This window comes from Pleuronectes platessa, chromosome 1 (genome assembly GCF_947347685.1).
Source record: "Pleuronectes platessa chromosome 1, fPlePla1.1, whole genome shotgun sequence".
NCBI lineage: Eukaryota > Metazoa > Chordata > Actinopteri > Pleuronectiformes > Pleuronectidae > Pleuronectes > Pleuronectes platessa.
The window spans coordinates 14,989,295-15,002,578 of NC_070626.1; the positions used below are offsets into that span (position 1 = coordinate 14,989,295).

The 13,284-nt window shown below is 42.1% G+C and overlaps 1 protein-coding gene across 1 annotated transcript in view; it reads left to right on the top strand.

Moving 5' to 3' along the window:
* ush2a (Usher syndrome 2A (autosomal recessive, mild)) overlaps positions 1-13,284 on the top strand; it is a 189,576-nt gene that overhangs the window by 156,614 nt on the left and 19,678 nt on the right. The window contains exons 69-72 of the mRNA XM_053420875.1: positions 2,319-2,477; positions 3,467-3,629; positions 5,371-5,588; positions 5,677-5,813. Coding sequence (XP_053276850.1) covers positions 2,319-2,477; positions 3,467-3,629; positions 5,371-5,588; positions 5,677-5,813 — 677 coding nt within the window. The remainder of the gene's footprint in view (positions 1-2,318; positions 2,478-3,466; positions 3,630-5,370; positions 5,589-5,676; positions 5,814-13,284) is intronic.

Below are 13,284 nucleotides of genomic sequence, written 5' to 3' on the forward strand. Positions count from 1 at the left end.
GAGTTGCATGCTTATGGGGCAGTGATTGTCTGCCCTAACCCATCTATCATTGACTATTACGCTCTCATTAGGCTGATTTCCTATCTCAGAAACCGCTTATCGGGCCAACTAGCAAAGACTCTTCACTGTGTGTGTAGGTGTGTGCATATTTGTGTGTGTGTGCGTTTTTGTCTTTGTTTCCGTATATTTGTGATTGTGTTTATGCATGCATCCTTATACGTGTGTATTTGAGATTGTGAGTGTGCGTGCATGTGTGCATATGTGTGTGCATGTCATTGTGGAGATATTTCCATAGGCAGGCCTATTCTATCGTCATTACGGGTTGATTTTAAAGGTGAGGAAATATCGCCTGGGTTCTCACGCTTGGTTAACTCCCTGAGCCCAGAGTCTGGAGTGTGCTCGACTTGTGTGTTTGTGTATGTGTGCATGCCTGACTCTCTGACAGGGTGTCTGTATGTGTACGTATATGCACGTGTGTGTTTGTGTTTTCATATGCATGCACTAACTGCCAAAACACTGGTGTATGGCTACTGAAAAGGCCTCTGTTGTGGCGTGTGTGTTTGTGTGTGTTCCTATGTCTTTCTGTGTGTGTGTGTGTCTGTGTGTGTCTATGTATGTGTGTGTGTGTGTGTGTGTGGAAGAAAGTTTATTATATATGCAATTGTAATTTTAACCATCAGATATAAGAAGCAGAAAATGTTAAAGCATCAGCTTGGTTGTAAATATTACAGAGACATTTACACCTGAATGGATGAGCATCGTAGCGATCACAAAGAGACGCACTTTCACCCTTTTGTGTGTGCTCACGCACATCCATCAGTTTGTGTGTGGACTGTTTGAAAGTGTATTAACGCAGCTAAAGTGTGCTCATATAAAAAGCCCCATGTGATGAAGTCGGTGTGTGTGTGTGCATATGCGAGTTGGGGGGTGAATAATTGAAGTCTTTCATTTGTCTGGTAATCAGTTCGTTCTCAAGATATCAAGAGTTCATGAATGTTGAATAACCCATCACAATACAGTAGGCCTGAATTATGGAAAAACCTCCGGTGAGAATATTAACAAAGTCTAAGTTCATGTGTGTATCTGTATGGGTGTTTCTGTATGTATACAATAGTGTGTTTTTGTCTATCTGTGAGACCACAGTGCCAGAAACCAGTGTTTTGCTGCACCGTGTATGGTCATTTTGCAGAATTGAGGACGTATTGGAAACTGGTGTGGAATGGCCTGATGCTAATAAACATATTCATGATGTCATTGCATCATATTTGCAGTCTGTCTTCTCAATCGGTCTCAGCCCTTTGTTTGTAATCGAACGTTACACAGACTTTGTCTCAGGGACCTGGCAGGGGGACTTTGAACTGGACGTTTTAAAGTCCAGTTCAACGGATATGGACAATTGTATTCACACATTGAGCTCCTCTGTGTAATATCTGGATAATTTCTGAGTTGCAATGACTGTCTGGAAGCAGCTTTTGTCTGTCACACAGTGAAACTCTCAGGGCAACACTGGGGATGCTGCTCTATGGAAAGTAGCAAAGCTTCGTCTGGAAAGTTGCCAAATTTGTTGCTAGGTGATAATTTTGTGAAAACAAGTAAATAATAGAGGCTGTTCGCAACAGTTTATTTTGAAATTGCAACAGTCAATAAGAAACGACATCAGTCAGAAAACAATTTAAAGAGATATGTTGACTCTGTTGTAGGAAACCCTGATTCAAAGTTAGTTACTCTACTTATTTTAACATATATTCAAGTTTATTTCTATAGGAGTTTTCTTAACAATGTTACAAAGTGCTTAACAAGAGAAAAAAAACAGACAAGGCAGTTGACCAAAAGATCATTGGCCACATAAGAGATAAAGCAGTAAAAATTACGAAACAAATAAAAGCAGTATAAATAAATACAAATGAAACATTCTTTAACAACTTTTTCTTGTAAATTGGGAGTTCAAATAAATAGTTATAATTTATGGTTATGGTCTAGAATAAAACCGTAAAATGCCTTTTGGACTTGAGATGTACTATGTGCTTTATGTTATAGACTAGTTCTGTGTAATCCCATAAAATGCTATTTCAAATTTAACATACATTTGTTTATTTATTAATTTATTGTTGGAAAAATCTACAATCATGGATGTGACAGTAAAAGATGTATGTCGGTAAAGTCATGCTCACAGTCCATGTATACAGCAAAGGGTAAGCTTGATGTGTCTGTCTGGTATAACCCATATCTCAGTTTTTTCTTTCAGTTATAAATTTATTTAGAAAATGATGTAACCAACTAATGATTGTCATTACAAATTACTTTCTCATTTTCCACAGTTCAGCTCGATCACAGCCAGCCTGTAAACTACAACATCCTGTTTAACGCAGGAAGTGACAGAGCCGCAATCCATCATGCTGGGCGAGACCTGCACCTCACTGTGACCGATCTGGAGCCGTTCACCAGCTACTACATCAGAGTACAGGCCTGTCAGACTGGTGAATATCTTTCCACTGAAACAATCGATAAGAAGTTAAAAACAAGGATGTGAACAAAGTTGTGAAAACAGATCAAAGCCTCATACACTGTTTGATGTATTGACTAGTGCACATAGCAGAACTATTTGTGTTTGGCGTAACATTGCTGTCATTTTGTTGAACAAAGTCTTTGGTCTGGAAGGAGGCCAGCTACTGTAGATTTAAACTCTAGTTAAAGCAGCTAGATGTACTGTATTCTGTGTGGCCTGTAAAATGAAATAGCTGGGTACGCCAAACACAATTTGTTAGAAGCATCGAATGTTTTCTGTTATCTGTTGTGCCTGTGCACTTTATATGTATCACCGTGGGAGAGTGGGAAACGTCTTTTCAATTCCTTGTATGTCTTGAACATGTGAAGAAATTGACTATAAAGTTACTATTACTATTACTATCATTACATCTTGTGTTGTGATAGATGATGATGCAGCCAGTAGCAAAGCAATGGGAGGCTATATGTAAATATACAAGGAAATATGTTTTTGCAAAAACTAAATGTTTGCCCATTGTGTGCATGACATTGTTGCGAAAAAATGCGAAATGATGGCAATTATTAGGTTCCATCTACAAACAGAACAACTTAATCGGATTTTACTCAGGACGTCTTCAGAAGTTGTGCAAGTGAACGTAGGCTACTGGACTTGCTTGGGAACTGAAGAAGCCTTTTGGAAATGTCCTCAAGAGACACAAGTCCAGTTGCCTGCGTACCCTTGTACAACTTCTGAGGATACTATGACCATGATGATTGAGAAGTTTTAAAGATATACTCATGATGTCATGTGCACATGTGCATTTTGATATATATATTTGAATATATGAGAGGGTTGAGCAACACTCGAGTTGAGTGGTTTATCAGTAGGATAAAGATCAGTCAATGAATTGACATCATGTATCGGTTGTGCTAGAGTAGATATGTGTGTTTTGTGACAGTTGCTCTTGTTTTGCTCTTGCAGAGGGGTGTGGAGTAGGAGAGGCTGTTTCAGTTAGGACATTAGAGAGCGCTCCAGAAGGTCTGTCACCCCCCACAATAAAGGCAGCTGGAGCCAATGTCCTGGAGATCTACTGGTTACCCCCCAAAAGACCTAATGGACTCATCACCTCCTACTACATATACCGGTAACAAACACAAACAAACAAGTAGTGGAAACCAAATTTTTACAAAGCTATTGTTGATTTTCCTGGGGAGACATTCAACATCACACCAGAAAGAACGTAGTGGGATGTAACAGCTAAAAGTCAAAGTTTAAAACACGTCCTCATTCCTTGTAATATGTCATGTTCACACTACAACACTAATGAGCCTGAAGTATCACACATATAGTACATTACATACACATACTTGTTGCATAAATGCAATCTACACACAATGTATGTACAGAAGGCCACAAGTTTTAGTCATTCATCTCTAGGCGAGTGTCTGTTTTACAATCTGCCTATGTTGTGGGTGCATGTGTGTGGGTGTTTGTGTGTATTAATGCATGCTGAAGGTCGTGGTCTGCTTGTTGACCAGAGTGTGTGATCTGTATGCAGGGTCAGACCAGACTAAGCCCTTTAACTCCTCAGGAAACACACATTAGCATAGCAGTACACACACACACCTGGCATGATCAGACTCAGGCAGACAGGGACTTGGATAAAATAGGAAAATCTACCTCGTTCTCTCTTTGACACAAACCCTAAACCCGACGTAATCACAGACAGAGGGGCTTACAGAGACATCAGGGTGCTTACATCAGCCAGTCACTTATACACAAAGGGAGACGTGGTGTTACATTCTTTATTTCACTTCTACAAATATGTGGAATTCAGTACTCTGAAGTATAATAAGATAAAATACTTGCGATGACTTAATTTACATCATGACACTTTTTCTATTTGTGGCATAGCCCAGGTATATTTTGGATATATTGCACACGCACAAAGCGAATCATTAAAATACTCTGTTGCACAAATATGAAGTCAAAATATCTCGGATACAGGTACAGATAAAGCTGTGGTATCAAGACCCCTCTCCACCAATCATGAGTCAGTCCGAGCTGTCAATCATTTTTCTGGAGCAAACATCAGTGTGATAAGAACGACCGAAAATGACAGCATCCATCTTTGGGTAAATGTATTTCACTTTATTTAAATGCTGCAGCACCAGAGACAGCCAGTGGCCAGATACAGTGTGTTTTCGGGTTGTCCGTCCATCCATCTGTCCCATTCTCTTAAGCACGATATATATCAATAAATACCTCAAGAGAAGTAGAAAATAAAATGTTACTAACTGATTTGATTTTGATGATCAAAGGTCAAGGTGGCCACACAAAACATGTTTTTGGCCTCTTTTCAGGATATCTCAAATCTGACTCTAGGGAATTTCTCATTCGATTTTAGTAAAGCTCACAGTGACGCCTTGAGTTTGGAACAAAAATGTATGTCAACTGAAACTGCCCTGGATGCATACAACTGCAGGACGGTTGGTCTAGTTTTAGTCCGACCCATGTCCCATCTGCTCAGATGGAGGGGGTGGGATTTATGGCCGATACAGCAGCCAGTTGCAAGAGGGCAATCGATATAATTTGTCTTCACTTTTCAGTGCAGTAAAGTTGTCCATCTTTATGTACATGGTCTATGGTGCGAAAAGACTTCAAAATTATATTTTGAATATAATTTTCTTCTTTAGGAGCCAAAGTTTCATAAACATGACATATAGTTTATTGAAGCATATCTCAAGTGCAGTTTTTGATTGTACTTAGTACAGATTAAGTGATTCAATATAGGCTCACTTTCATGGTATAGTTTGAAATTAAAGATAACTCATGTTCAGACTTGGAAATAAACAAAGAATGACGAAGGATATATTTGTTTATAGGCGTCCAGTAAGAACAGAGGAGGAGCTGCTGGTATTCATCTGGTCCAGGGGGCCACTTGAGTTTTTCGATGCAAGCCCCACCCTGCAGCCCTTCAGCTACTTACAGTACAGGGTTCAAGCCCACAACCCCAAAGGCTCAGTACTGAGCCATTGGGCTTTAGCCCAGACCTTACAGGCAGAACCGCAGGATATGGCCCCTCCCACTGTAACACCCATGGGTGAGTTCACCAAGTCACATGAAAACGTTGTTGGCACATGAAAATGCACCTGTACTGTAACAGTCCCACATGCTGTGCACTTTGACAGGTGCATACTCAGTCCATCTGAAATGGAGTGAACCAAGACGGCCCAATGGTCTCATTTCCCATTATAGACTGGTTTACGAGAAGCACCAACAGGACCCGACGCTCAACTCAACTGCTGTTACTGCTCTCACTGTGGAGGTAAATGCACACATACATTACAAAGCACAGTAAATGGTGGATGATTAAAACATCCCTCGATGAGGTAGAGCCACACAGAACTTTTAAGGTTACCATATATTTTGTCAATACATATTTACAGATGCAAGCGTACCAGAAAATGCACATGATTCCAAAATAGCTTACAAATATATGGTAATATGCATGTTCTGTATGTGTGTGAATGTGTGTGCAGTGCATGTAAAGAAATTTGGACTCTACCTGTGGTCCTGGTGCCATCTGTTTACCAGTGAGCGGCCTAAAGACACACACACACACACTCACACACACAGCCATTGACCGGCTATTCTCCAGGGCCCTTCCCACAATTCTGTGCCATTTCTGGTGCTCTGAGAAAACCATGAGCAAGCACCGCAAACCAGAAACACACGTGCACACACAAACACACCCTCACACATGTATTGTGTACACACACCACTGATAGCATCTGCCATAAATAGGAGTTGGCAGCTCAGTAAGCAGGATAAGTTCACCCAAAGCTGCAATGAGATATCCGTCAACAGTGGCTGCATCTTCTCTGCACACCACCACACACCTGCGTGTTCAGTGTGCAAGCATGTGTCTGTTTGTGTGTGTGTACACACACCTGCCACAGTAAAGCGCTAAGCTTGTATGATTCCACTTGTGCATTAGTTATCATTTGAAATATAGATGTATTTCTGTCTTAGGAAAAACAAAGAAACATCAAAAACTGGCAAAAGAATAGAGATTCATACATGACATAAAGAGAAAAGAGGAGAGACAAAAAGAAGGGAGGTAAAGGCATCGATGGACAAATACTTAGAGAAGAGTGGAACAAAGAACACCAGAATTAATAGAGCGGGTAAGAAAGAGAAAAGAAGAGAGTGAGACCAAAAGAGAAAAGTGGAGGGGGAGAAAAAGAGAAGTGAAGGAACAAAAGGGGCACGAGACAAATTGATAGATTGGGGGAAGGCGGGGGAAGAGCAGAAAGGAAAGAACAGGTAGAAGTGTAGATCTATATTCTGTCCATATGAGTGGCCTCTTCTCCCACTGTGACCTTTGGCTTGTCACTCATAATTAATACAAGATGTAAATGGAGACCTTTCACCTTCTCATTGATATGGAACGCTGTGTTTGTGTGTGAGTCTCTGTGTGTGTAGGTGTGTATGTGTGTGTGTGTGAGAGGCTCATTGACATGGCATAGACTTGTTTTGGTGGCGGTCATTTGTCACGCAGTTGCCTTCTCCATACGCTCCCTGCTGTTTAGGAATACACAAAGAAAGTGAAATGAGACACAGCGTTCCCAGCAAACTTTCAAAGAGCAGGGTGTAATAGGGTTTGGTTACATCTGTGTCTTGCCTAGTAATGCAAAGCCGAAAATTAGTTTTGAAGCAGTTGTTTTGAACCTGAATTTAAGGGATTAGAGATAGACAACAAACGCTAGTTGAAAGGACAACAATAATTTCAAAGGAAGGGAAAAGGACATTTTGAAACCTGTTATAAACAGCTGTTAAAAATCACCAGCTGAACATTCACCTTCAGCTCAAGAAATAAGTACATTTGTTTGAATATGTGAAAAACACAGATTTCTATGCTTGTTTTAACAGACCTTAAAAGTGGTCAGTGGTTTTCACCTCTGTCCGTATCTTTTTGCAAGATTTCACAAAAAGTGAGTGGATCTTAAAATGTGTGTTTTCTCCGGATTGGGGGCTTTCTGTAACATTGCAAGATGAAACAGGTATTTTTCAGTACTTTCACTCGTTTGCCAGGGAACAATACATTGATCTTGATCATGTTTACGGAACTGATCTTTAAGTGTGTTGAATTTGGTGCAGCTTGATTGAATCGACTCTGGCCTTTATGGAGGTATGTGCTCTACTGAATGCCATAGTTAATAATAAAGAACAATAATAATAAATAATAATTATAATACAGGACAATCATAAGATCACAACATCAAGGGTATTAATGTTGAAGTGAACTTTATGAAAGTCATAGCTTTTTTTTATTCAAACTTCAAAGAGATTGAATTCCAATATATTTCCTGTATAGTCGACTGTAGTTTGTAACCTCAGGAACGTCTTTCATTTGTTTCCTGAACAAGTGATGACAGGAACCCTTAATGAACAATGTTCAGAAGTGACATTAGGACTCTGACTCTCTATCTTCCTGCGCCTGTCTGTTTTATCTTCTCTCATTATTACTAAGTTAACTTTTTTCTCACCTTAATATTCATCATTCCACCCATTCTTTATTGCCTAAAGTCTCCTAGCCCTTTAGTTTGTGGATGTATTGTTGTGGGTGTGTGTGTGTGTGTGTGTGTGTGGGTGGGTGTTGGTGTGGGTGGGTGGGTGTGTGTCTGTGTGTGTATTGATCTCAGGCTGGGCTGGGAACCCTGCTCTGTGCCAGCCTGGCTGATTAATGGGGTCGTCATGGCAATCGGACGGAATGAGGGTACGGAGCGCAGGCGGCCTGCCTCGCTCGATCCCTGCGCGCCGCCTGGCAGACACACACACACACAAACATATGCACTCAAGAATCTAAACAAAATCTCTTTCTGTACCATTACATCTTCCAGACAGACATCTCCTTCACTCACAGGGTGTCAGGTTCCCTTTCGTTCTCTTTCTTCTCCAATGCTGTTCCTTTCTTTTCTGTCCTTCCTGGTTTTTCCTCCTCTTCTCTATCTCCAATCATCACCTAATTCCCTCTTTTTTGTTTGCTCCCACATCACCCATGTTGTAGGAGGGTCATCTGTCTTTCTGTCCAACATAACTGTCAGCTGCTCTGTCCATTCCAGTGGATATTCTAGCCTCTAAGGATCCTGCCACTCACCATGTTTCGTCCGTTCTCCTCTCTTACATGTTTCACACTTTCATTCTTTTTCTTTCTTGTTTGTCACAGCCACTCACATCCTTCACCACCTTGCAATTCGTCCACCTTGTAATTTCATTTTCCTCCTCCTCCTCAATCCCTGCTTCACTTTCTTATGTGATCTCTGTCCTGTTTTCAACAAATAAACTCTATTTTTCACTCCATTTTTTTCTGCTATACTTTCCACAACTCTGCTCATGTAACCAGTTATACAGCCTTCTTTCACCTCCTCCACACTTAAACTCTTCTCTACACCCCCACCTTCCCCTCCCTCTCCTCCTCCTTTTTCTCTGCTCTCCTCCCTTACATTTCCCTGTCTCCTGTATTTCCCTGACTACCACCTCCCTCTTTCTCCTCATCTACTTTTCTGTCCTTTCCTCCCTCCCTTGGCTCCTCCAGATGTTACGCTGCGGCCCTTGGGATCACTGGTGAAGGGAGTCCATGTGCATAAGTGTGTGTGCTGGTGTGTGCTACATTATGTGGCTACATATGTCTGAATCTGTGTGTGTGTGTGTGTGTGTGTGTGTGTGTGTGTGTGTGTGTGTGTGTGTGTGTGTGTGTGTGTGTGTGTGTGTGTGTGTGTGTGTGTGTGTGTGTGTGTGTGTGTGTGTGTGTGTGTGTGCATAAAATATTGTTTGTGTGTATGCGCAACAGTGTGTGTGTGTTATTTGTGCGCGTGTGTGCGCTGTATTAATACATCCCATTGATCAGAGCAGGACCCCTGACAGTCATCATCCCTGAGAACCATCTGGCCGACGCCTGACGCTCCCTCACCCAAACACAAGCTGACACCCTATTAATCTGCTACCGCCATGCATACATACGTGTACGTGGTGTGCGTGTGTGTTTCTGCTTGTGTGAATGAATGAATCGGGGAGTGCGTGTGAAAGAGTGTGTGTAATGTTGAGAGTATGCGTTACAATTTTCGCCATGTCCATGTTTCTGTGTGCGTGAAGGTGTGTGCATGTTTGTGTGTATGTGCTCCAAACCCAAACCGTGCACACACATATGAACGTGTACACACACCATTCTGCCATCCGCCAACAACAGCCGGCGCTGAAGGGAGCTGAAGGGTGCTTGGAAATTAAGGTTATTACACAAATTGAGCCATATGGTCTAAATATTTCAGAGCTGAAATTTACTAGGCAATAAAAATGGCCCCTACCTCGGTAATGGTGTAAATTACAGCTTAACCACCAGCGCTAATGATGTCCTTCTGTACGCCCCGTAACCAACCGTACATGAAGGACACATTGTTTAAAAAATACCCCAGGAAAAGCAAAAGAGAGACAGCGAGCGAGAGAGAGGAAAAGAGAAGGAGGGATTGGGAGAGAGGGAGCGAGGCGAAGGAGAAGGTAAAGAAGTGAGGGAAGAGGAGGGTAAAGAAAGAAGAGAGAGAGCAAAAGAGAGAGTGATTTATATAGAGTGGAGAAAGAGAGAGCGCTAGCAGCATGTTTACAATCTGTTAGTTTACCATTAAGAGCCCGTCAGAGAACGCGGGACAGCGAGGGCCAGCCGGCGAACAGTGTCTCAAAGCCAACACAAGGTTCAGAATGTGTGCGTGTGTGTGTTTGACCTACACAGTCAGAATACGTGTACTTAGGCATGTGTCGCCAGAAGACATTTATAAGTATGGACATGTTATCGGAGTATGTTGTGTGTACATGTATGTCCTGCAGGTGTGTGTTATGATTTGATCGCAACAAACAAGTGATGATGTTAAACACATGCTGTGAAACACGCTGCATGAATATAGATGGAGGAAATACTTCAACTTTTTAAATGTTTCTTTAGATTGAAGAAAGACTTTACTGAATTAATTTTCTTGCAGAGAGTATGTTAGGTTATATATAAACAGTCTGTTAGCTTAGCATAAAGACTGGAAGCAGGAAGCCCGTAGCTCTGACCAAAATTATTAAACTCCACCTGTCTGCACCACTGCAGCTCATAATTTATTTGATTTTAAACCCTTTGTTTCATCCCTATATGGGGATTGGTGTTAGACTCTTTCATGGCTACATGTGGTGACCTCCTTGTCTCTCAGATTGTTACTCACTAATCTCAAACTGGCAACAAGACTCAGCAAAGGTGTCCCCACATGTTGAATGATTTATTTAAGGCACACACATTGATGAACAGGTGAGTGAGAGACAGATGTATTGAATAACTATTCTCAGAGAAAAAATATCTAAATATATTACAACGTTAAAGAAAGTGATAAACCAATTGCTGGATCCGCCCCCTGACTTGGACCTGCCCCAAAATGTAATGGCTTCTTCCTTGGGTCAGGCCTCACCCTTCCACAAAACTTCATGGAAATCAGCAGAGTAGTCTTTGCATGCATTTCATGAAAATCTTAATGCATTTTCCATGGAAATGTATTTATTCTTGGTAGTTGTTGGCATTTTTTGACTAATTTGACTGACCTGTCACATCCCTGTTATATCTTTAATACAGTAAAATGGAAACAGGACATGGAAACAGGATTGAACAACAGCTTTACTCCATCACTTGTTGCTTGTAGCTTTTACTCACAGCTCAGCTCTCCAGTTTGCGTCACTTAACCAGAGGAGCCGAGGATAAAGGGTGGTCCAAGGAATAGGAATGACAAGACTTTGCCCTTGCTCTGAGTGACACCCTCTAACAAATGAGAGAGATGGAGGAGTGGAGGGGAGAAAGGAATGGAGAGCTGAGTGCACACTGGGTGAGGAGAGAGGGACGAGGAGGTTGAAAGTGGAGGAAGAGACAGGTGAAGTGAGGAAGGGAGGATTAGAGGAGAGGATGAGGAGACTCAGATGCAAAGTTCGTTAGGCCCTCGGCCTATCAGACCCCTTAGTTAGAGGTCTCCAACTTTGATTGGAGGGCTCTCAGCATTCTGCATAAACAGCCAAATAATCAGGCCGCAACTCTCCCCCTTCTCCCAACTGCAATCTCTCTCACTGTCTCCTCATCTCTTTCTCAACTCCTCCCTCCGTCAGTCCACGCTGCTCAGGCCTCCCTCCATCACTTTCCATTTCCATGTGGGTTTTCTCTACCAACGTCACAAATTACGGCTTTTATGTTATTCTAATCCACCATCTTTGCCCCCTTCATCCCCTCTTCCTCTGTCTCACTCTGTCAAGTGATTTTTTTTCAAGTGAGTTTTGTATATGTTCGCTTGCTTCCTTTTTCTCTCTCTCGCTCTCTATTGCTGGGTAATGACAGGTTGTGTGTTATTGTGTGTCTGTCTTTGAAGAGGCCACACCATCCAGTGTAGTGCCCTCCACTTGTCTTAATGGGCGTTTAGTGCTGCAACCATGATATGATGGCCATCACTTTAGAGTGTGTGTGTGGGGGGTTGTTGTATGTTTATCTTTAACCGGGAGGTTACATTTTGATGCTGTCTTCCTGCCTGGACATGCATTCAGACTCTTTGTGTTTATATTTGGCAGTAAGAATAAAGTCCATCCATTGGTGAGTTGATGAACTCTAAATCAAGTTGTTAAAAAAACTTAATGTACAGTCAGATAACATTTTAATATCAACATTTTTAATCAAGAATTATATTTCACAAAAGTGGCTCCAGTTCAGCTTCAATTTATTTGACTCATTTTAAGTTAGGGAGATATCTGTGATTTGAAGCATACAGTCCCTCACTCGTCAGGCTATATCCATTGGTCTTTGGCCACATCATATAAACACACACACGCATAAAATCCAAATTCACTGCTCCTGCGGTCTATAACCGCCAAAACCAATCATGGCCGTCGGTGTGAAGTGGGCACGCCTGTTCCAGACCCCTACAGTCCCTCTCTCTGTCTGTGCTGGCCACAGACAAACACATGCCTGATGGCGCTCTCTCTCTCTCTCTCTGTGTGTGTGTGTGTGTGTGTGTGTGTGACTGTGTGTGTGTGTGTGTGTGTGTGTGTGTGTGTGTGTGTGTGTGTGTGTGTGTGTGTGTGTGTGTGTGTGTGTGTGTGTGTGTGTGTGTGTGTGTGTGTGTGTGTGTGTGTGTGTGTGCAAACGTCTGTATGTGTCAGGGTATGTCTAACGCACACTGACTAGCAGGGACACCCATGCAGGGCATTTGCAAACAGACACAGGGTGATTGTGCCAGCAGCCTTGAATTAGGCATGCACACATAAATACATGCACATGCACAAACTTGGCTTGAGAGCTTGGCATGGGGGGCTGACCTCTGGGGGCGCTGGCTGACCTCAGAACCCTCTGAAAACAATTACTGCTCTCACAGGGCTGGACAGGGCACAGTTTGTGCTAATAGACTGGACTGAAGCATTGAATTGAACTGAATTGAATTGAATCATATCTTCAGTTGGCATGTTTTACCACCCACCTAAAGAACTGAGGCACAGGTGAACCAGTGAAAGAGTTTGGTGCTGGATTATCTCTGCAGGTCTCCACTCACCTACTAGTAGGAATACTTCTGTCATGTATTTTCTTAGAAGCTTACATTATTTCTATGTGTGTGTGTGCGCGTGTGTGCGTGTGTGTGTGCGTGTGTGTGTGTGTGTGTGTGTGTGTGTGTGTGTGTGTGTGTGTAGCCATATGCTAATGTTGGTCCGTCTCTCTGCAGGGCCCAGTGCTGAACCCTTTCTGA